Raw genomic sequence first — 24,906 nt, forward strand, 5'->3', positions numbered from 1 at the left:
TTATTTTCTCTTCATAATTTAAATTATTATTATTTTTAATATTTAAATGTTACGATATTAAAAAGAATTTTTTAAAAATAAAATTTTTATTATTTTAATAAAAATATACTTTTAAAAATAATTATTACTATACATACTTGAGCGTGTTTGAGAGTGTGGTTGCGGTTATTTTTCAAAGTGCTTTTTACTCAAAAAAAATATATCAATAATAATTTTTTATTTTTTAAATATTTTTTTGAGATCAGTACATCAATATAATAAAAAAACATATTAATTTAAAGTAAAAAAAAATTAAATTTTTTTTAAAAGGTAAATTTTCCTTGAAAAAACTAGTTCCGAGGATTTCATTCCAGGCAATGCATAGGCCTGAAGGTGATAAATTAGACTTTACCCTACATAAAAATAAATATTCACATAACACATCCGATGTATTTTTTTTGTTAAGACTTGAAGATATTTTTATAATAAATATTTACGCAGTAAGCTTATTTGCATAAGATTTTATTTACAAGATATCTTCAAATTACAAAAGCTGGACCTCAAATTTGACTCCAACACACCCTTTGACCCACCAAAACGGCAAAGCTCCACCCCCACAACCTCCTTCCTATGTAATCTCATTTTTAATTTTCAAAAAATCGTTATACTCTCTCTACTTTCCCTCCCTCCAGTCCCTTGAGCTCCTTCCTTCAACATACTTGCCTTTTTATTTCTTCTGGGTTTTGCCCGTTCTTGGCAATTATATTCGCTTCTTGGAATTAATTTGAAAAAAGATAATGAGATTCCCTTCCAAAATTATATATATATATTTCCCTCATGAGATTATACGTCTTAGAATCTAGAAAATTGTTTCCTGTTCATCTTTTCGCCGGTTTCTGCTATGTGAGGCATTTCTTTAAATAAAAATTCTTTCTTTTCCGATTCTTGAAAGGATTTGTATTACTATTCAACAGAAGAATTTAGGACAGTTCTTTATTAGTTCGATGCTAATTTAAAGATTAATCACAGAAAGTTTTTATGTTGGAATCCGGAACAGATTCCTTTTCTTTTCTTGTACGGATATTTTGCCTTCTTTTCATATATATATATATATATAGACACACACACACATACATGACACACCATACCATGCAAGTCCTCCTATCCCTCTCGCTCAATTTTTTCTCTCATACAATTCTCCCCCCGCATTCAATTTTGAGTTTCTTGTATAGTTGGATTTTGGTTTGTTAAATTATGTGTGAAGGGCCTAATCAGTCGAAATAATCGCAGTCTATGGCTCCATTGTCTCCCATGGAAAGCATTTCTTTTACTAAAGATATGAGCAACTGGATTGACACCGAAGATTCTTTTTCCTCGTTGCTTGAGTTTGCGGCGGATAACAATGTTGAGGGTTTCAAGCGATCAGTGTTTGATGAATCCGAGATTAAGGAGGTTGGCCTATGGTACGGTCGCCTGGGGGCATCGAGGAAGATGGTTCTCGAGCAGAGAACCCCTTTGATGATCGCTGCTAAATATGGCAGTGCTGATGTTTTGAAGCTACTACTTTCTCTACCTGAGGTAGATGTAAATTTCTGTTGTGGCCCTGATAAGAGCACTGCTCTTCATTGTGCTGCTTCGGGTGGATCTGTTAATGCCACCAATGTTGTCAAGTTGCTATTACTTGCAGGTGCTGATTCTAATGCCACTGATGCCAATAGATGTCGCCCAATTGATGTTGTTGTTGCTCCCTCAAAATTTCCTGACCTGAAAGGTGCACTTGAAGAGCTGTTGAACAATGGTTCTGTCTGTCAATGGGATACGATGCCAGTTTCAAGTCCTAGTTGGAGACCTAGTTCACCTTCTCTGTCATCATCAACTGATGAAGGTTCCTTGTCCTCCCCCGCGGGTTCTATTTTATCGCCAGTTACCTGTAAGCCTAATGATGTACACGTTTCTCCTGCTAAAAAAGAATACCCCGTTGATCCAACTATTCCTGATATAAAGAACTGTGTTTATGCTAGCGATGAGTTTAGGATGTTCTCCTTTAAGATCCGACCTTGCTGCCGGGCCTACGCCCATGACTGGACTGGGTGTCCTTTTGTTCATCCCGGTGAGAATGCAAGGAGAAGAGACCCGAGGAAGTTCCATTACAGTTGTATGCCATGTCCAGATCACAAGAAGGGGACATGTAGGCGAGGGGATTTGTGTGAATACGCTCATGGGATTTTCGAGTGCTGGTTACACCCTAGCCAATACAAGACTCGACTTTGCAAGGAAGGAAGAAGTTGCATGCGTCGGGTGTGTTTCTTTGCTCACGCACCTGATGAACAGAGACCCCTCAATATGTCTACTGGAGCTGCAGTCTCATCCTCTAAAGTAGATGCTATGGATTTTACTGCAGCCTCGAACTTGTCGCCTAGCTCATTTTCTCCCACATCACCTTCTACGTTCGCTGCACTAAAGTATCTTTCCAGCAACAATTCACACTCATTGGTGCCTTGGCCTCGGCAAACTATCCCAAATTTTCATAGCAGTCTTCAAGCAAGCTGTCTGAGAAGTTCTCTCAATGCAAGAGACATTTCATCCGAGGATCTTACTGGCTTATGGGATTTTGGATTCCAGCAACGACGTCCGCCCCTAAACGAGCCATCCCCTCTCTCTCAGCCACTTTACAATGGTTCCTCTACCAATCTTTTTTCTTCTTCAAACACCCTGAATCACTCAAATCTAGACAAGATTTTCTCTGAAAATGTCTCATCTCCTCATCACACTGACCAATTGGGTGGTGGTGGTGCATTTGTTTTCTCTCCCACATATTCTTCAGCAGCTCTTAATCAACTGCAGCAGCAGCAAAGCATAATATATCCAATGCAGGGGGTCTCTCCTTACATCAATGATCATGTGTCCTCTTTAGGCTTTCAGCTGTCTGCTCATGTTCAGCGAGAGAAGATGCTACAACAATTACAAAGCAGTCTACTCTCACAGAAACTTGGTTCTAAAGCATCATATGACCTTGGATTCAATGGTACAAATTCACGGTCAATATGGGAATCTGACGACAGGAATGTAGATAGGTTTGTTCAAGCAGATGAAATGGGTCGGATACACACACCATGTTCAATCAAGCACGACGGAGAGGAGCCTGATGTGTCATGGGTTCATCAAGTGTTGAAGGACTAGCCATCTGAGATGAACGAGACAACTGATATTCCAGTCTCAGGTACCCTTGATGGCTCTACTTCAAATCCTCACATTGAATCCAGTGATCACGCGGCTTTGCGAGCCTGGCTGCAGCTTGATCATACTGTTATACATATATAGTTATAGCTGGATTTTAGATTTATTACATAAGAGTCAAGTAAGGTAGCCGTAACGGTACGAGCTTAAAGGTGGACAAAGTTCAGAGAAGAAATTCTCCATCCATCCATTAATTTTGTTTCTGAAATTATTACACAGGAATTCGTGAGGGTTAAATTCTTGCAGGGGTATTTTCTGCAAAGGTCCCCAGCTCCACTTCGATTCGTCTGAAAACTTTCATTTTTTCAGGTCCATATTTCCCACTGAATTATTTTGTTTGGAGTACATAGGTTATGTGTTTCTTTTCTTCTTCGTCTTTTTTTTTTTTGGCAGGGATGAAGCAATGACCTTGTGTTGCTCTCTCATTTTACATAATTTATCTGTCCTTGTTACTGTCATCTGAGGTTGATATGTACTGAAATACAACACAATTTGAGGATGTAATAAACTGTATTTATATTAGTTAATCAATAACAATTCTTCAAACTTTTTGGTTTTTTTAATTCTTTGGTTCCTTGTGCATCAACTCTTCTTCTCCTTTTGTTTATGCTCCACCAGAATCTATCATGAGGTGGATCCAACCGAGACGGTGGATTTGGGACAGATTGGATTGGAAAGCTGAATGGTATTTTATTTTTATCCTTTCCATCTGGATTACAGGATGAGATTAGAGGATGATAAAATTCTTATCCCACAAGACTAAGATGTGATGTGGAGCCTACTTTTCTTAATGGGGAACGATAAGGTATCTATCATGTACCGTCCACGATGACTTTTGTTGATCAGTCTTTGTTGGATTGGAGATTTCTGGAACTTTGATGTTACTTGTGGGGCAACTTGGATTGATCTTGATGGGTTGCCTAATGCTGCTGCTGCTAAGCTGTAAGGTTAACCAGATCTTGTTAGAGAGGGGCGGTGGTCATTATAGTTAGGGCTAGTATCCGGTATATGGATCCATGGATTTCTAAACAAGAGGAGTTTGAGCTGAATAATCAACTTACATTATTCAGGAAACAGTCTTAATTCTTTGTCCTCATCATCCAACAAATTCTTTGTTTTGGGTGGCCGGTTGATGGGTTTCCTTTTCTCTTTCTATTCCTTCATGATTTTCTTTTCAACATTTTCTTGATCAACCATGCCTAACCGCAACCCTTTTCCCCCAGTTGTTCAATTGTTAGATGATCAGTAAGCTTGACATGTTAGTGGTGGAAAAGGGTGTTCTGAAAGTGTTTTAGGTTTGCGTTCCGTGTTAACACCATGTTTGGAACAGATTCTAAAATTTATATCATTTAGTTCAATTCATTGACAGAATTTAGGGATTTTATATGTTCCGAAAAGAAATTTGATGTCAGAGAGTTGGAATAATGTTACTATGTGACATCTAGAAATTGGAGAATCTATGAAATTCGCCGATTCTGTGTTAACAAATGGCTTTTCTGCAGGATTAGACTTAAATTCTAGACTTTGGGGTATGGTAGTTGGGCCAAATAAAATTGAATGAACGGATTTAATATCAAAGGGATGAAAATAGTCTAATTGTCATTTACGTCAATGAGCAAAGAAAGCGTAAGCAATTCTAGATGTGATTGTTCTGAACCGCTAATTTAAAAGTAATTAGTTGATTGGTTCCTATGAGAAATCATAAAACTGTTAAAAATGAGGTATTAGAAAGAGATTTTAGAAATCTAAAGCCCAATGATTAGAGTAGTAATTCCATTGTCTACGTCAAAGAAAAATAAATTCTTAAAATTTCTCTAAAAATTTAAATGCGATATAATTGTTTATATCATTTTCTATATCATTGACACTGAAAAACATAAAATAACTAATGTTTGAAAAATGAGTTTTTAAGATTTTAATTAAAGTTTATTTTTTAATTTACAAGTTGAAAAGAAAAAATATATATGTTTTGACTCATAAAATATATTTGAAAGAAAAGATTTATAAAATTATAGTTTTTGTGTGAATCGACAAATCAATTCATACAACTAGCTCGACCAACTAATAAATCGAGCTACAAGATTGGCAGTAAGGCTACATGTTAAGTTGTGACGCTTAAAAAACACAACATGTTTAGATGTTGCTATTTTGAAATGCAATAACTATATTTCCATACTTAAAAATAATAACATATAGAAAATGTAATGTGAATGTATGAAAATGTGTTATTTCACCAAATTCTTTTCAAATTATGTTATTCTATTAAATTTTTTAATTTATTGTGCCAATTTTAAAAATAATCCACGATTGGTTTCATTTGAATATCAAGAAAGGATGAATGAAACGCCCCGTGTTTGAGAGTGTGATTGTGGTTGTTTTTTAAAGTGCTTTTCACTCGAAAATCCATCAAAATAATATTTTTTTTTAAAAAAAAAAAATTATTTTTGACATCAGCACATCAAAATAATCTGAAAACACTAAAAAAATATTAATTTGAAGCAAAAAAAAAAATTAAATTTTTTCAAAAACATTTTTAAAACATAAAAATATAAAATACAATACCAAGAAGAGATAGTAATTATAAAGACCAATCATCCTTTGATTGCTACAAGGAAAAGTAAGGCATCTTAAAAGATGCAATGCAACCATGATTTTCCCGGATGACGTGTATTCAAAAATGCCCACTCACGCGATGTGGTGGGGCACTTTTAAAAATCTATTTTTATTTAATTTTACAGTAAAATTTCAATAATCTCATTTTCAACTTTATAGCATGTTCAAATTAGTCTAAAAGCTCAAAATTAAATCAAAACAAATTTCTTGAATTTTAATATACTTATTTTCAGCATCATTAAATACTCAAATCATCTTTATAAGATTTTTCTCTTTAAAATGAATATATTTAAATCAAGATTGACTTTTATTTCATGGATAGATCGTGGATGATCAAAAAAATTATCATCTAGGTGGTGGCCCAATGATAAAAGCTTGAGACCAAGAGGTTTGTTCTCTCTGTGGTCTCAGATTCGAGCCTTGTGGTTACTCATATGATGGCCACTGGAGGCTTACATGGTCGTTAACTTTAGGGCCCGTGGGATTAGTCGAGGTACGCGCAAGCTGGTCCGGACACCCACGTTAAACTAAAAAAAAAAAAAATTCTCTCTTCTCCTTTCAATAACTCTCTCTCCCTCTATTTCCTCTCTCAAGTTTTAAAAACTCAAACACAAGGAAAGAAAGTGAAGTGTAAATATATTTAAAAGAAATATTATTTTAATATATTTTTAATTAAAAAACACCTCATCAAATTGACAAACATGCAAGGAAGAAAACGTAACTCCTTCACCATCGTACCAATCCCTTTGAGTTTACATTTGAAAAGAACTAATGACTAAAAGAGGTTCACCATTACAAAAGCTGTTATAGTTTTATCACTAAAGAAATTATAGAATATGAAACTATACTATGGTGAGTTACTTGTCAGAACACAACAGCCACAAATTATTACAAGTTGGACGAAGTTTTCATAAAACAATTGCCTAATCAAAGCTTTACATTCTATGAAAGCTTAATGCCAAACCGACCAATGTCATTTCAATCAAATTATACGAATATAATTATCATGATGTCAATCACGAGAAAAAGTTCTCTTAACAACAGAAAATCCAAATCAAACTTCTACATAAACTATTAATCATTTCAAAAATCTGACTGGATGACAAATTTAATGTACTGATTAGATCATGACACATGAGTGTATGCTTCATCTTCATGATAATATTATCATTATGCTTGAAGAAGAGGGACTTGAGAAGAAATGAGAACTTGCATGTTCTTTCTATGTGTAGAAGTTAACGTACGAGATCAGAAACAAGCAAGCTTGCAATTGTCCAATGAGAAGGAAAACGTGTGGAGAATTCCAAGCAAATATGAAGAAGGAAACGTTGATTAGATGATCCAAAGAGCAGTGAAGCATATCACTATTTATGTTTACACTCCCCTCTGTATTTGCTGGGTAATGGAATTTAAAGCTAAAACTAAATGAAAGAAAATCATGCATCTTTCTTGCAAGATGCTTGTTATTTGTGTAAGGGTTAGGCAAATTATCAACCCCTGATATTCTATAGACATGCCTTGGAGGGCAATGAAGAGTTTGTGTTTCGCAGATCATTAAGGGATAAGCACAAGCTTCACACATTAAAACTTGATCCTTTAATCCCGATATTTAACCTGGGAAATGAACTAGTGGATAGATTCCAATAATGGGTAAACTATCAGAAAGCAATTTTCCATATCCATGACATGCATGTGATTAATTTGGCATTAATCAGTAAAGCACTCAAAGTAAAAAGGTCACAGAAGATTGCTAAAAAATCATGCACGAAATTAATAAATCATAAAGAATGTTAAGATATATGTACAACAGAAACTGTGCGTGTACCTGTGATGTCCCTGCTAGAGTATATGCACTTAAGTTGTGACTTAATACTTGTGACTTCGTGGATTGATTCTTGATCTCTTTCCAAATGCACCAGGTTTATGGCATCTTAACCACGACCATGTGTTCCATAGCTAGTCATCATGGCATTCCAAGAGATGATGTTTCTCTTTGGTAAGCTTTTAAAGATCTTTCAGCAGTTAGCATGCTACCACATCTTGTGTGCATTGTATAGTCATGCAATCATCGGCCTTAAGGCAGATTGGTGAGGTCGGTATATGTTGAGAGAATATTTATGATTATGATCAAGCTAGGTTCCACCTCTGAACCCATACGGTTGAAAAAGGACAAAGCTTCAATGGTTTGGTTGATTTTAATGTAACTGGCAACCATAGCATTCCACGAGATCAAATCTCTAGGGAGACAGGCCTCAAAAAAACTTCTAGCTTTCAACTAATCACCAAAATTCATGTTCATATCAGTGAGTGGGTGTCCAAGGATAGATTTATCTCAAATCCATGCTTCACCAATAGCTAGAAGAGATATCTTTGTATGGGAGTTCGGTTTGAATTGAGCTGCTTGCATGATTTGAAATAATTAGCCTCTCCCCTCAAGTTGTCACGGGCCAGTGCCAAGATCAAAGTGTTTTATAAGATGACATCTACATCAGTACTCATCTCACCGAAAACCTTCTGTGCAGCTTCAACACAATTCAGATCTGTGTACATGCTCAAAAATGCATTTTCAACAGAAACATCCATTCTCATTTCACTCTTGAACGAGTGAGCATGCAAGCTTCTACCCCTTTTCAGGCCATCATCTAACTCTCGACACAAAGACAGCAAAGCAACGATGGTTCTTTCATCCAGGCTTATTTCTTCTTGCATTCTTTTAAAAACATCAATAGCTTCATAGAATCCATATTCAATATATGCACAAATCATAGAATTCCACAAGACAGCATCACGAACTGTGGTGATATCAAATAACTTGCGTGCTAATACTGAACTCCGAATCTCATCATACATGTTAAGCAATGCATTTACTATGAACAAATCATTATTATAGCTAAACTTGATAGCCATTTGATTTATTTGCATCCCCAATTCGAGATATCCAAGTTCTGCATATGCTGAATCACAACCATTACTGTAACCAAATCAATCTTAGCCCCATCCTCGAGCATCCGAACAAAAAGCTCCAAAGCTTTCACCAAATCCCCTGAAGCAAAATATCCGGTAATCATTGCATTCCAACTCATTTCGCTTATCATAACCATCAAATCAAACACAAGACTCGAAACTCTCACTTCAAGATTCAAATAGAATCCAACCAAAGCAGTACCCACGTGAGGAAGCATATCAAAATATCCATTCCTCAAACAATACCCACGTATCTCCTTTACTAACCTCAATTCCAACACCCCTTCACACGCCAGAAGCAGTGCAACCAAAGTACGTGAAGTTAGTTCAAACCCAGATCTCATTGCACTCCACAAAACCAATACTCAGTGAGTCATTTTATCAAACAATCAGTTAGCTTCTTCAAGAAAACCACATTTACAACAAAAATCAACAAGAGCTGTCCCAACTCGAACATCTTCTATCAAATTAGCACCCTCAATACCAGAACGTATCTTTTTGCCTCTCTCAACAGCATTTAGCCTCGTGCAAACCTTGAAAATGAGAGGCAGGGTGGTGTATCTTGTGCAATGCCAAGAGATTCCATTTGGGTATACTTAGAAAGAATGACATGGTCATTTTTGAGCTTGGCATGGCTTTTCATGATTGCATTCCAGTTCCTTTTACGGTCTGTTTTGATGTTGGTTTGTTCGGGTATAAGAGAGGGGTCTTCACTTTGAGTTTTTAAAGAGAGAACGTCCGTTATTGAGGTGGTTTACTTCTGGCGGGTAAAAGAGGAAGATAACGGATATCGTGCTTTGAATGGGTCGTTACTGACCGTTAATTGTTCTGTTGCCTTTCAAGTCATCAACACATTCATGACCAGTCGTTCAAACATAAAAGCCACTGTGGTTTAACAAGAAAGAAATTCATGCAACATGCTAGCTCCTACTATCACTCTCAATTTGGCTGCTTGCCTTATCTCCTAAACAGCGTGAAATTTAGAAACTTAAAAATGCTATTGCGTAATGGCTATTCCTTGATCTTTTCTTCTTCTTTTTTTGCCAACATTCGTCTATATATATAGTTGGGAAACTTCAATAAGGAACTTTTTTTTACTTGTAATCTGACAGTTTACCATCTTCAAAGTACTTTGCCTTCTGATATCCTCAGATGGTTGTTTGGTTGCATATCTTCTTTGCGTACAGGATATTTTTAAAATTGATATCATATCATCGCTTGAGTAAAAATTAAAATTCATCCTATCTACTTTACAGAGGATGAAAGGAATATAACAAGGTCTTACACGTCATGCCATTTAACCTGAAACAACCAACCAAAGAAGGCAGGGAAATTTCTTGTAGAATCAAAATGTTTTGCATGTGACTATGGTGACTGATTAAGTTGCAGGTTCTTAATATGGCTGCAACGCTATTAGTTCAAAGAATAGACAAGCTGCTACAAATTCACGAGGAAGTTCCAGGGTCCTGTTCCTATCCTGCAAATTCAGAAGCTCAAAGATTAGAATGTTATCAAGAGGTGTTAACTCTGCTTCTTAAAACACAAATCATAAAGAAAATAACCTGACAGAATCACAGTTTGACAGGTTCTTAATATGGCTGCAACGCTATTAGTTCAACGAATAGACAAGCTGCTACAAATTCCTGAGGAAGTTCCAAGGTCCTGTTCCTGTTCCTATCCTGCAAATTCAGAAGCTCAAAGATTAGAATGTTATCAAGAGTTGTTAACTCTGTTTCTTAAAACTCTGTTTTCAAGAGTTGATAATGATTTTAACTTCGGTCTTTCAACTTACACAAATAGAATGGCACAGGAAAAACAGCAGGAAAATGTTGGTAATAAATTAATAGTAATTACCTCCAAAAGCCAGCTAATGCACGAAGACTCATGTATATTGTCAGAGCAACCCAGATTCCAATGAACTTGTGACTAGAGGAGAGGAGAAACAAACATGGGATGCTAACAATGGCCACCATCATCTGGATAAGAATATGTCAAATTGTCAATGCTAATTTCTCAGCCAAGAAAGTAATGCCAACAGTGGCAACCAGAAGTTTTATGCTTTTGTTTGATTTCTGTGCGTGCTCCCCCTTCATTTTTTTTTTCCACTTTTAATTACATTTTAGAATAATAATATTCTCCTAATGTATAAAGTCAGATGGATTATTTCCACCCGATTAGTCCAGCATAGGGAACAGGAGAAAGCACGACCCAATGACCCAGTTCTTACTTCCAAAAAAATCTCACGAAGAGGGCAAGTGATTTCATAGTTGATTAAAAGAACCCCAAGTAAATCTTAATTGTACATAAGAGAACAGAGACTTTCCATAGAGTAGGCGGAGTATGCGAAATCAGATGCTCCAAAGTTGACACCGTCAAAAACAAATGCCAAGGCATTAATGGGTTGAGTACCTGCAACAAACTGATATGGAGGAAAATTTATTAACTAACTCCAGGATTATCTGGGGTTGAGCAGAGTGGAAGTAGTAATTTTCTCTTTTTTGTTGCAGAAAATGGAGATACCGGAATGCCTATACTAATCATGTGGAGGACATCAGCATCACTTGTGAATAATCTTGCTCCAAATCTCAATCCAAGTCCAAGGACAGCAGCAAGCATCAACCCCAAAAGTAATCCCAACTGCAGGCAACATCCATCACAGATTTAGAGAAAAGTTGACTATCATAGATACTTAAGAAGTAATTTCATTTATGCCGCACCTGCAATACTCGAGTTGCAGTAGCTGTTGCCTTTTCATAGTCCTTTTTGGCAAATGCACTTGCAAGTATTGCCTGGGATTAAAAGATGGAAAAAAAATAATAATAAAGAATGTACCATGCACTATGGCAACAATCATTTCTAATGCTATTTCGCAGCTAAAGACACAAATAGCCTAACAATTGTAAATAAACCAAAAAAGAAACATTTTGGGGTCAACATAAAATGCAACTTTTTGGGAAGGATCATGTAGTTGATTCCGATCTCATTTGAAATACTGAATGAAAGTTAGGGACTAGACAGTACGCAAATGCTGTGAGAAAGCAAATTGAATGCATTTGGGAGATTTTGGAACACTGTCTCTGCTCTTTATTCACTCTAAAAATCTTGAATTTTTTATAAAGCAAACTAAACTACAGTGATTTTACTAATTGTCCCTTTTGCAGGTTCTTATGGCATTGGCATGTTAGCAAGCAATTAGTGTCCAAGCAAATAGTAGAACATGTTGGAGTTCAATATCAACTAGGATTTAGGTTAAAAGGATTTAGAGTTTGTAAGAGTTCTAATTTTGTTAAAACTCTACAATATTAAAATTATTATCTATTAGAATTTTATCATTGTTAGGAGTTAGCTAGTTGATTACTTTTCATCTTAGCTAGATAAGGATAAAAGTTTTAGTCTAAGTAGGACTTGTAAGGCTATATATAGCCACCTTAAACATTCAAAATTATAAATAAAAAAGCATATGAAAATAATAAAGTGAAAGTGTTAGCTGCTGTGTTTTTCTTAGAGAAAAAATAAAGTGAGTTTTGTTCTACAGAACATCTCTGAGAAGACAAGAGTGAATATTATCACACTAGTAGTTGAAGTCAATGAAGAAGCAAAACCATTTTCTAACCTGCCCTGCAACAGCCAATCCATCAGCAAGAAGAGATGTGGCCAACCAAACCTGCAAGCAGACCTGAAATGCTGCCATTGATGTTGATCCTTGTCGCGCAGCTAATGATGCAGAAAGAGTAACACAGAATGTCACAGCAACTACCCTCATCAATAATAAAAGTCCTGGAGGTCGAGTACAAAATACAAAAGATGTCAAAACATTTTGATTAAAACACAAACCAAATTCATGATATTTGTATTTTGATGCACATAGTAAAGAAACTTTGGGCCACAGATTATGTCAAAGGTATTCATGTTAGAAATGAGTTGAATGAATTACTTTCCATCTGTTTAAGCTATAAGTATAACAGTCACATGCTACTCACCATTTCTAAGAAATTGACCCAGCCGCAGGTGTTTGATACTAGGAGGTAAGAGATCAACTTGTTTCATCAATCTCCACAAGAGTATAACTGAAATCAGGTATCTGTAATCACCATACATATATAAAGATAAGTTGGAAGCTACAAGATAAAGTTACTCTAAGATTTCTGTATTTTGCTTGAAGAGTAAATTTAACTTACTGGGATAATACGTGGGCGATGGCTGCACCCCTGACACCCAGGCCAAAAACAAACATAAATATAGGGTCTAATATGATGTTTGTTACATCTCCAGCCACTATAAAATTGGATTAGATAAAAATAGGTATTAGAATGAGGTTATATAAACAAATTAAAAAAAAAAATCTGACTTCTCTCATCAAAAAAAAAAAAAAAATCACATGATAACTGAAACTAATTAAATTCCATTAGGTGTACCAGTGGCATATAAAGGAGTTTTTGTGTCCTTGAATCCACGGAATACCCCTTGCATGGCTAAGGAAAGGAGAACTGCAGGAGCACCAAGCGATCTTAAAGTCAGGTACTGTTGTGCAGGGCCCAGCATAGGGGAATCCTGTAAAAGCAAAAAATAATTCTGTTATTGATCTGCTCAAAGTAATAGATCCTGACATTTAGAAGAAGAAGACCGATTAGACAAGAAAGATGTTAGTGGAGAGTGCTGAGATCTCATGCTTGCACAGCAGAAGTGCTTACAGAACCAACTCCCATGAAGTTTAATAGTGGTTTTGCTCCAGATATGAGGAATGTAGCTTGGATAAGGCCTAGAATTGCCCCAATAACCAATGCAGATGAGGCTGATGGGATGCACCTTCTCTCATTCTCAATCTTATCAATTCCAAAGCTGCTAACAGGTGATTTTGCCTTGCATGGACCTTCTGCAGAATCTGATAGAATATGTTGAAACAAAAAAATATTGAGAACTTGTATAAACTCAAATATTTGGTCTTTAATAAGCACAAACTGAAAAGAGCAGGACATGGGATACAGTACAATTTTGCGGTATCAACTCTTTGTTTTCACTGTTCACAGTAGAACCTGTTTCCAAGGATTCACTATCTTCTTCTTCAGGGCTGACTCTTCCTATAGCATCTTCTTCCGCAACAAAAGAAGTTGTGACACTGACAAGAGGGAATATTGCAATTCTTGATACTTGATTAAATAGAGCAATAGAAACTCCAACAGCAGCAAGTTCTACTGGACCTGAATGATTATGAGAAACAAGAGGTAAGTGCTATCATCCAAAAGAAAAAAAACAAAGTCAAAATATAAACTTTCTCAAGATGGAAGAATAGGTAGAGAGAACATAATCTGGTTTTACAACCAAAAGCATGCAAACTTGTTTACATTCATAAATATCAGCCAACATAACATGCTGCATTCTCAAGTATGAATCACATTTTTATCGAAAGCTAGTTTACCATTCCACATGGAAAAAAGCGATCGCTTGAGCTTGTCACATGTCCAAGAATATGGAGGTATGGACTAATCATGCAGCCAAGACATGCAAATATTTAATAGGCAACTGATAAGCTATGAAATTTATTCATGGTGTCTATATAGCACACTCCAGAAAGAATCACTTCAATTTGAGAACAGATTAGAAAAAAAAAAAAAAAAAAAAAAAAAAAAAAAAAGACACTTGCATGATCAGAAGGAATACCTATTTGGCCGATAAATGCTGTGTCAACCAGAGAGGCTATTGGGTCGGCTGTAAAAGCCAAAGCCGCAGGAAATGCTATTTGTGCTATTTCTAACCCAAGTTCATCCAATTTAAGAACATATCTGCCCATAATATAGGAGAATAATATAAATTATTTAAAAATCTCTTAAGAGAAGGAGGTAAAGGGTCATATGACAACTTAAAATTCCAATGATGCGAAGGAAAATGAAAAAACTAAGCATTGATTTTATCAAGGACTCCAAATCGAGCATTTGCTAGAATATCCATCTGATGGTTTTTGAAGGAAAAAGAAAAGGGGCAGCCTGCTGAATGAAGATGGTATTTTGCAAGGAAGCATAAATGAGCCAACTCGACTGCACCAGCAAAACGGTGGAAAATACAAATCTTTTTGTCAAAGCATTTACACGCCAACTCTTTGATTAAAGATAGTTTTGGTTTCATAATGGCATCACTGAAACAGTACAGTACATATTAAAGATAGTTTTGGTTTCAATTTTTTAAAACTGAAACAACAATATATACCTGACATCCTTAAAGAAAATGCAAATAGGAGTTCTCTTCGCGTCCATCGGTGGATATGAATCATCTTCATCAGCCATCGATGGGAAACTCAAATCACTAAATTGCCTTTCAGAAGAAGTTGCTAAACTGTGGGTTACAACTTAGAATCTGTACAAAGGAAGCAGATTAAGCAAGTGTTGTCATGAGGAAGTATATCTCGCAAATTGAGCCCCAAACCTGCAGATTCTATCATTTAGTTCATGTTGATTAATTGCTTGGCAAATGACAGCCCATAACATTAAATCAACCCACCATATTCAGTAGTGCCAAGTGGAAGCAAGGATTCACTAGGAAATTAAAGCAGACAACTGGACTGCAGTGGACAATTAAGAACAGAACACTATAGAAATGAAAAACAACAACCACTGAAAGAAACAAGTGCAACTTTGAAATTTGGATTTAATTTATATTCTTCTAAATCAGGTATCAAATATCAAAATCAAAATTGAATTTTCCACTTCGCTCATACGAACTGTATAGCCTGGAAGCCTTAGAAGCCGTGAAGTTTCCTATAGGTCAGACTTTAATGAGCACGGAAACCTCATAATCAAACCATCAAAACCATGCTTCAATTTCATAGTCAAAAGGAAGGAAACGTCACTGAGCTTTCCTAGGTAAGCAAAGAAATATGGATACATCAGACATCATACATGTGTTACTTGAAGACATTTAAGCTTCGAAACCTCCTCACCTTAAAAACCAAACCATCCACGAATTCAAAGCTTAAAAGAAAAGAAGGCAGCGAAACTCAATATCTCAGCAAGAAATTCAAAAAGAATGGAGACCCTCTAGGCCAAAGTGATGGATTGCATTTTCCAAAACCTAACTCGGAGCTCTTAAATTCTAACGCCAAGTCAAGTCCTGGAAGAGGGTCTTCGTGTCTCACTATGATGAAGAATTTTCGAACATAGAATAATTTGGCACTGGTCCCGTGTGATGTTCCCACATGGAAACCTCAGAAAACCATGAAAATAAGAGACTCACCAGCCTCAACCTCTAGAACAAAAACAGCACTGTCTTTCGTTATCATTGACACTAGGAACTAGAAAAGCAAGCGTTTCAACCTCAGCCTCAAAACCAAGTGCATGTATTGAGAGAGAGAGAGCTTTTCGTGGTCACGAAAGAGCCCAATTAATATTATTAGTAGTCGCATACTAGGAGAGGGCCCTCCATTGAATGAAAAGCAGCAGGTTTTGAAGTGGAACAGACTAGAGAGCATGTGTCAGACTTAGTATCAGATTCAAGAACAAGAAAACATTTTAGCTTTGCGTTAAATTCTCCACTGTATGCATAGGAATGGCTACCAAATGTCCAAGCGACGTGAGTGCCGTGGAAAATTAGATTCTCTTTTAGATGAAGGTCGGGCATCGCATTTTATAAAATTTTAAATATTTATAAAAAAAATTTATTTTTTAAATTGTTTTAATATGATGATATTAAAAATAATTTTTAAAAAATAAAAAATATATTATTTTAATATATTTTTAAATAAAAAATATTTTAAAAAATAAACGCAATCATACTCCCAAATACACATGAAGCGGTAGTAATTTTTAAAAATATATATTACAATATTATTTTTTATTTTTAAAATTTAGAATATCAAAAATAATTTTAAAATATTAAAAAAATAATTTGAAACAAAAAAATAATTTAAAATGTTAGACCGCACTACTAGACACTCAAAACTCATGGAATGCATTTCACAATGATAATTGAATAAACAAAAAGTTCATCTATCTAGAGCTCGTTTAATATTGTGGTAGCAATTGCTTTTTAAAATAATTTTTATTTAGAAATGCATTGAAGTAATATTTTTTTAAATTTTAAAAAATTATTTTTAATATCAATATATTATAATTATCTAAAAACATAAAAAATAATTAATTTAAAGCAAGTAAAAAAACAAAAAAAATTATTTTTTTCAATAACACTTTTAAAATATGCTCTTAATTATATTAGACTTGGGACTTCCTAATGTGCTATTACCAATACTTACCAATACCACACAAATTTGTCTAAGTATTCTATTATAGCTTGTATTTTCTGTTTTTATTATATTTATTTAATCTACTTCAAAATAATAACCTAACACTACCTCGATGATCGCATATTTTTTTTTTATGACGCTGGAAAATTAATCCAGCATTATAACCCCACGCAAGTGGCTAATAAAGAAGATATCCTCACTGTTTAACCTTTATATTGTGATTGGCTAGTGGGGATCTAAGGTATACCACTCTTATCTCAAGAAAAAACGATGAGTCATATTTCTTTTCGCTTTTCCTTTCCTTTTAATTTTAGTAGATTGGAGTTTCCATGGCCAAGTACACACACACACATTTAAAAGAGATTCATGCCTAAAAGAATATGCCCTTTGCTTAGGGGCATCAAATCAGCTGCTTTATGACGTCAGAATTGCTTATGGGCCGGCCCAAATGCTTCGATCCACATGGGATGACACCTGTACCACTGAGAAAGGAGAATCTCAACTCGCCTGGAATCAGCAAATGGGAATATCAAATATGATACTTTGATCTGGTGATGGAACAACGGTCAGCAACCAGACATGTTGAGCAATTGACGATTTAAACATTGTACGGGAAATCCCAATAAATTACCAGAATACATCTGAATCTGTCCAAGTCATGGACATCAACGGAACGCGATTATGAAAAAACCAATACCTCCTCAGGGAACAACGTTGTAATGGATTCAACACCTCCGCGGAAATCACGAATCTTAATGTAAATTCCCAGCCACTTGACGAAATATAAAAGAAGGTAAATTTCCAAGAAAAAGGGTATGTCCTCATGCCACCAAGAAACTATAGCGACAGAAAAAAGACTTTCAGGCGTCAGATTTTTCTATGTAATGAATTGCAGCAGTTGCTACGCCGTGCCAAAATTCCTGGTACAAGTTCTAATTTCTGCTCTAATAAGACCATGCGTATACCACCTTTCTAACCGAGGTCTCTACCAAGGCCACCGAAAGATTATTTCCAAGGAAAAGAATTAGAAACAAAAATCAACAACCTCTCTCATCAGACAATAAATCAAGATGTGAAAATATCATCTGACGGTGAATAAGAACCGGGGATATTGCTAAATCTTGGGTCATCGGATTTCCATGATCACCCCTCTACCACAAGCCAATGAACTTCCACCAAACCCCTCCAACCCCAAGCCAGATAATTATGTTGACAACAGATATGAGGAACCCATAGCCCCACCATTTGGCCAGAGGTACATAGTTGGCACCATAGAAAACAGGTGCAGATCCGATTCCATAGTGTGTAAGGCCGCCCATGAGGTTGGAAAAGAAGGCGAGCACCATGGCTCCAAATAATGGAGGAGTACCTAGAGCACTGGCAACAGACAGGAATGCTGTAAACATGGCACCGATGTGAGCTGCTCCACTGGCAAAGAAGTAGTGGGAGTAGAAGTAGAGAAGAACCAAAATTCCAAAAGATAGCTGCCACGATAAACCGAGTCCACCAACAAACTGTAAAAAATGCAAATAGTTAACAGCAAGCACTCCATGGTCCATACTTAATTCTAATGCTATGTTGAAATTCACAAGTTCACGTTTGCATTCATCTTGCTGAGAAGTTTGTTCCTTAAAATCCTTTTTTTTCCTCCTGTGCATGTCAACATGCAAGAGGGCCACTGAAGTATATAATAAATATAAGCACTCACTGATAATTGGAAACAACCATGCACAATGAGAAACCAGTAAGAGAGAAACACAAACCTTAACTACAGTTTGGCTGAACCAGGAGATGAGACCATATTTGTTAAGATACCCAGCCATGGCAATGAGGGCAGCAAACCATGTCAAGGTATCCCAGGCAACTGCTTCAGCTAAGCACTCCTTCCATGTCACTACGCCAGTGACAAGAAGGACAGACAATCCAAGAATAGCAGCAGTAACAGCATCCACATTCAGCATCCCACCAAAAATCCAGAGTCCCACCTAAATTGAGAAGAAATAAAGAAATCCTTCACTATTGGAGACAGCGCGCAGAATCAATAAACATGCAAAGCAGTACGTAGAATTCATGACAGCACAAACACATAAAATACATCCACTAAATTATGAACATGGTACCCAAAAAAAGAAGCTCTGTAGTATATTATTCAAAGAAGTGGTTAGCATAAAGAAAAAGGGAAAAAAAATGTATTTCACATGATATAGTGCTCGCTCAGCTGTCAAAGTTTTGTTGTGAGAATTCATCACATTTGAATGAAAACACCCGGGCAACAAATTTACGGGTATTACTTTTGAAAGCAAAGTACTAGCTTTGCATCAACCATGATCTGATGATCATGCAACGGACAACAGTATATACATCAGCTACTGGCACGTTAATAATCCAATTGACTATACGACATCACAAATCTCTCAAATCAGCCTAATGGACTCCGTCTTTGAAAAGCCATATGTCCAAAACATATAATCAACACAGGCCCTCAGAGAAAAAAACAAAAACTGGGTATGGTCTGAAAATCTTCAAATTTCCATCTAATATCAGTAATGAGAGCACATTTACAACATAAGAAACAGATGAAATCCAAGGTCCCAACCTAGTTACTCTAACTACTCCCCAAGTGTCCTGGAAATCTACTGTTTCCAACTCTGACCATATATAGGAGCTTTCTTCAACAATTGGAATTATTGTGCAAACCAACTGTTCAACTACCACCAAAGAGTATTGATACATGGAGAATAAAGTCTGCCAAGATGATATTCCTTTCAAAGAAGCTTGATGGGATGTTGGCTGACAAGTCAAGTAAATTTATCTTGCACCAAAGATTCCAACCTCAAAATAAAGCAAACACTCCTTCAATAGAAGCTTGAGTGAGGTCACGAGAAAGCACCAAGAGAATTCCCCTAAACCTTGAATAAGCTGCAAAGTTGATAAATTTAAAAGTTCCTAACTACATTAACTTCCCCCATGCTCATCTCTGAAAACACATGTAACATCCTCAATACCTTACAAAAGAGCCTGGTGCCTAAACTGTTGCTACTTCAGTGTCCAAGAACAGAGTTCCTTTTGATTAAACTTACTATTCTACATAAGAACTCCGTGAAGCACAAAACTTCTCCAGTCCTTAAAAAGACACTAGTGTCCTAACACTGGCAAAGAAAATTAACGTACCAAAACATTCAATAGATCCAAATCATTCCTCTATACCTTGACCATATTCCATGAACCACTGCCAAAGGTCATCACAAGTTTAGCTGTGTGGAAGGATCCTCTCAAAGTGCACATGAGCACAAAAGACCCATTATGGACGGACACTTAATGACTATTATCATGCCAATACATAATTAATATATTCTCCAAAATGACTGATAAAAATACCACTCAGCTAACACTCTTTGAAAAAAGCAGAGAATGCTTACTGCTGACATACTAGTTTCTACCTATACAACGTCCACAGAACTAGTAGCATCACTACATTTAAACCAAGAAACAAATTGAACTGTGCCTTCGCATCAACAGAAGTTGGATTATGCTTACAGTGGAAAATGAGCTCACACACAACACCATTAGAAGCAGAGCCTATTCCATTTAACATTATCAAGCAGAGCCTAAACCAATTATCATATTTGTTCCAAACAGAAAATAAAATTAAGATGGCAGATTTAAAAACAAAATTAAAGCAGATTTGAACACAAAAGGAAAACTATACTGTGAGAAGCAAGGTGCAGGTGCCAGCCACAGTAATCTCATTTTCAAATATAGCAACCCAGCTAAACTCTTAATTTCAAATTCCATACTCAAAAAAATGCAAATATGCCTCTAAGAGAAACTCAATCGTGGAAAAATCACCTAAGTTCTAAGAAAAGATCAAGCTACTGCTAAGAAAATCTCCCTGGGCCATGAATTGGCTGCCAAGTTGTGCAGATTTATGACTCCAGATCACAGACATTCCTTCCTCCTTCACAATAAACACATCTAAAATCCCCAACCATCTGTTATCTTCGAAACCCTTTGCATATATGAGAACCCAAACCAGAATTGATTTGTTACTTTAGCAGCTATGAACAGATTTCCTTCCAAGACACAAAAATAACTTTTCAAAAAGTAAATTAGCAGGGCTAGACTAATACTGCGTAAGAATTCATCATCAATAATGCAAAGACCAAATATAACTAAACAATTCTCCAGTCTCTAACAAAACATCATTCAACTAAACATTCAAGCATACAAGCAAAATTTTCCAATGACCCAAATGCCATGTAATGTAGCTTAAACAATTCTCCAAAATGTCCAAAAAACACCACTCAGCTAACAATAAATGACAGCAAAGAAGAATTATCGCTAACTAACAGCTGATGGTCATACCTAAACAAAATACAACCAGCTATTCCTATCGAAACCGAGAAACAGAGTAAAGGGAGCATCAGCATCAGCAAATTAAATTTGCGTAAGCATGTAGTAGACACCATTGCACCAAATTAAGCAGGATGCAATAAGCAAAATACAGATATAAAACAGAAACGCAAACTATACCGTGAGAAACAGAGTGCCAGCCATAATAATTTCATTAGTAGACATGGGTCCCATCTTCTCCAACTTCTCCCTAGCCAATTTAGGTGCATCAGGACTAGTCTTGACAGTTGGCGGATAAATGAAATACAAAATCAACGGAACAACAATCAACGAAACCAATCCAGGCACAATCGCAGCCTTGGCCCAATCCGTCCACCCAATTGTTTGTTTAATCGTATTTAATGTCAAAGTAGCACTCAGAGGATTCGCAGCCATAGCTGTCAAAAACATGGAAGACGAAATCACTGATGTTTGGAAACAAGTTAACATTAACCACGAACCAAGCTTATGCTCCGTCCCATCACCCGCATTACTACCACAAGCAACACAGAGTGACTTCACTAGCGGCAAAAATATCCCTCCTGCTCGTGCAGAAACAGAAGGAATCGCCGGCGCTAGTAAAGCTTCACTAAAAACAAGACTGTAACCTAACCCTAACGAAGAAGATCCAAACAGAGACACAAATTGATACGCAATTCGGTTACCAAGTCCGGTTTTGATAAATCCACGCGCGAAGAAGAAAGCGAGTGCAATTAACCAAGGGATTGGATCACCGAATGCGGAAAACGCGGCGGAGAAAGTGAGGGTTTTTGTTAGAACTGAAGCGCCTAAACCCATCAAAGCTACCGCTCCAAGCGGTAAAGGTTGCGTGATGATTCCGACTATTGTAGCAAGAAAAATTGCGAGCAGCTGCCATGCTGGTTTCGTAACTCCCGCGGGAACAGGAACGAACCAGAGAATGACACCTGTCGCGATGGATGCTAGTAAAGGTTTCATGGCTGCTCCTTGCCATGGCGGTGAGGCAGGTGTAATTGATGTTGGTGCGGGTGACGGTGATGCTGCAGATGCTGATGCTTTTACTGAGAAGTTAGAGATTTTCCGGGTGGATGTTGTAATTTTAGATTTGGAGAATCTTGGGAGTAAGGGAGAGACAGTAGAGAGTTTTGGGAGATTTGGACGGAAAGAGAGGGGATGTGGTGCGGTGGATCTCAGGTGTGAGAGAGAGCGGGATTTGAGACAAGGGAGGGAGTTGTTGAAGGAAAGAGAAGATGATGTCAGAGCAAACGACGCCATTTTGGGGTATGGCGTTCGAGGAGGGGGGGGGGTTTGGGTTTTCAGTCTTCACTTCTGTTCTGTACACTGCACAGTGGTTTTGAAGGGAAGGAAAAGGAAGTTTTGAGAGATGATTGATTGGCGTTGTTTTATATGGGAAGTAAGGAGGGGAGGATCTGAGCTGTTGGTTTTTGATCAAACGGTGGATACGATGGATGGAATATACGGGCTTTGTTTTTCTTTCTTTCTTTTTGCCAGTGGGGTGAGCTTCGTTAGTTTCGCCCTGGAGTTGAAGTGTCCGTCTAAGATCTTCCGATTCACCGGCCCATGTTGTCTTTATTTGTGGCAAGGCTAGTTGCTAGCATGCGCCGGTGGAATTGAGGGCACCTTGTTAACGTGGCAGATTGTGAGTGGATTGGGTTTCTGAAGGAACGTGGCCTTTTTGGTAATTGTGTACCGTGAAGTGACTGTGCAGTACACGTGGTTGACTATAATTGGTTGAGAAGGCTTCAGGTCAGCAATAGTGGCTTATAACCAATATTTCCACCTTGAATTGAAAGGGATTGAATGGCCAAGAAGCTTGGAAAAACAGAGGCCAGACAATCTAGGGAGATGAAAAGACGAGAGTAGGCCTGGGGTTATGGTGACCACAGAAATACTCGTGCAAAGATTGTAAATAAGGCGAGTTGGATCTAGCGCAGCAGCAGGCAGTGAGAACAGACGAAAGAGAAACAGCATGAGGACGGTGGTGGAGGGAGAGCTGAGGACACATGCATGCCAGCAAGTGTGTCAAGTGATGTTGCCTTGATGAGGTTGAAAGGTGGAGGGTTGATGTCAATGTGTGACATAAAATTCTGATTTGTTTTTGGCTGAACAATTAACTTGAGTTAAATTATGCTCTACAATGAATTAATGATAATTTTTTTAAGATATAAAAAATATATTAAGTAACTTGAGTCTGACAGTCAAGCCACACTCAAAATAATCATGGTTCTTGCTGCAAAAACAAATCTAGTAGCATTGGATCTGATAACCAAGAAGTCTAAAAGTTGTTGGGTCTAATTGGGCAGCCTGACCCAACGCTTCTTTCCTTCTCTTCTATCAGCAGAACTTTTGGAAAGTCGCCTTACAATCTTTTCTCTAGTAAAATCTCATATAACTCTCTAACTTTCTTCACTAGAGAATAAAAAACTAAATCGCATCCCTGCGTCCTGAAATATAAACAAAACAGTGATAATTATCCAAAGATTCTTAATAAATATAATAAAAGGCTAGAACATTAAACATTTTATCGAGTACGCGGTTGACTACTAGAGCCCCTGGAGTGAAGAAGGAGGCACCAAACACGGTAGAAATATCTCGAAGAGACCGGGGATCTTTTTTAGCCTAAACTAAGGGCACTAATTCCCAGTGCTATAACAAAAACTGTTTTTAATGTGCAAATGAAAGCCCTCACAACACGAATAATATTATTATATAATCGTTATTTTTTAATAAATATATTAAGATAATGTTCTTTAACATTGATTTTTTTATGTTATCATATTAAAATATTATTTAGATCCGATATGTTTATGAAATCCATATTATCTTAAACTTAACCGACGGTGAAGATCAAATTCTTTGTATATGCAACGCTTTTTGATGTAATTGCATGTCTTATTTGGAATTGAAACATTCTTACTTTATAAGCTCTAATGCACCGGACCAAGTTAAAAAAGATGGTCGTTAATTTCAGGGCCCGTGAGATTAGTCGAGGTGCGCGCAAGCTGGCCCGGACAACCACGTTAAATTAAAAAAAAAAGAATAGTACTTGAGCATTAATGAAATTATCACTATTATTTCATAGGAGAAAATAAAACCATCACGAAGCATGGATAACTAAAAAAGAAGAAGAAGAAGAAAGAGAGGTGAGAATATCCTAAAATTAATAAAAGTTAAGAGGCTTATCCAAATTTAATATATATAATTAATGTCGCTCTCCAATGGACACAGAAGTCGCTTTGGCCGAGTGGTTAAGGCGTGTGCCTGCTAAATACATGGGGTTTCCCCGCGAGAGTTCGAATCTCTCAGGCGACGGTCTGTTTTATCCTGTTTTTATTGAACTGACACCACACCACATCGGCACATCACCTCCCTGTTTAGGGGCAGTTTTGGAACGGTGTTTTCTCTTTTATATATTTTTATATCATTTTAATTTCTTGATATAAAATATTTGAAAAAATAACTAATATTATCCTCCCAAATACCTTTTTAAT

At 36.6% G+C, this 24,906-nt stretch overlaps 3 protein-coding genes, 1 non-coding gene and 1 pseudogene across 10 annotated transcripts; 2 read left to right on the forward strand and 3 right to left on the reverse strand.

Annotated features, from left to right (window-relative positions):
• The first annotated feature begins 832 nt into the window (after positions 1–832).
• Positions 833–3,779, forward strand: LOC7467366 (zinc finger CCCH domain-containing protein 56). The gene has a single exon (XM_002314037.4). It carries the CDS (start codon positions 1,273–1,275, stop codon positions 3,157–3,159), a length of 1,887 nt encoding a protein of 628 aa, XP_002314073.3. The 5' UTR covers positions 833–1,272; the 3' UTR covers positions 3,160–3,779.
• A 2,927-nt stretch (positions 3,780–6,706) lies between these two features.
• On the reverse strand, positions 6,707–9,842 carry LOC112328692 (pentatricopeptide repeat-containing protein At4g35130, chloroplastic-like; annotated as a pseudogene).
• A 142-nt stretch (positions 9,843–9,984) lies between these two features.
• Positions 9,985–16,297, reverse strand: LOC7467364 (protein DETOXIFICATION 42). 7 transcript variants are annotated; one of them, XM_024609019.2, is made up of 15 exons: positions 16,018–16,297; positions 14,995–15,141; positions 14,452–14,573; positions 13,782–13,991; positions 13,485–13,675; positions 13,209–13,344; positions 12,972–13,068; positions 12,774–12,874; positions 12,407–12,570; positions 11,511–11,582; positions 11,314–11,430; positions 11,117–11,212; positions 10,648–10,769; positions 10,356–10,472; positions 9,985–10,270 (listed from the first exon to the last, which is right to left on the reverse strand). In XM_024609019.2, exons 2-14 carry the CDS (start codon positions 15,069–15,071, stop codon positions 10,427–10,429), a joined length of 1,551 nt encoding a protein of 516 aa, XP_024464787.1. In that variant the 5' UTR covers positions 15,072–15,141; positions 16,018–16,297; the 3' UTR covers positions 9,985–10,270; positions 10,356–10,426. The 7 variants fall into 7 exon arrangements, with proteins under 7 accessions (XP_024464787.1, XP_024464786.1, XP_024464784.1 ...); XM_024609018.2 differs by having other exon boundaries at positions 14,995–15,210; XM_024609016.2 differs by having other exon boundaries at positions 15,725–16,297.
• A 1,574-nt stretch (positions 16,298–17,871) lies between these two features.
• LOC18102033 (dicarboxylate transporter 1, chloroplastic) lies at positions 17,872–23,058 on the reverse strand. The gene is made up of 3 exons (XM_006379011.3): positions 21,557–23,058; positions 18,787–19,008; positions 17,872–18,537 (listed from the first exon to the last, which is right to left on the reverse strand). Exons 1-3 carry the CDS (start codon positions 22,667–22,669, stop codon positions 18,175–18,177), a joined length of 1,698 nt encoding a protein of 565 aa, XP_006379073.3. The 5' UTR covers positions 22,670–23,058; the 3' UTR covers positions 17,872–18,174.
• A 1,587-nt stretch (positions 23,059–24,645) lies between these two features.
• Positions 24,646–24,727, forward strand: TRNAS-GCU (transfer RNA serine (anticodon GCU)). The gene has a single exon. It is a non-coding gene; the product is annotated as a tRNA-Ser (tRNA).
• Positions 24,728–24,906: the final 179 nt, after the last annotated feature.

Source organism: Populus trichocarpa, chromosome 9, assembly GCF_000002775.5.
Source record: "Populus trichocarpa isolate Nisqually-1 chromosome 9, P.trichocarpa_v4.1, whole genome shotgun sequence".
Classification (NCBI taxonomy): Eukaryota; Viridiplantae; Streptophyta; class Magnoliopsida; order Malpighiales; family Salicaceae; genus Populus; species Populus trichocarpa.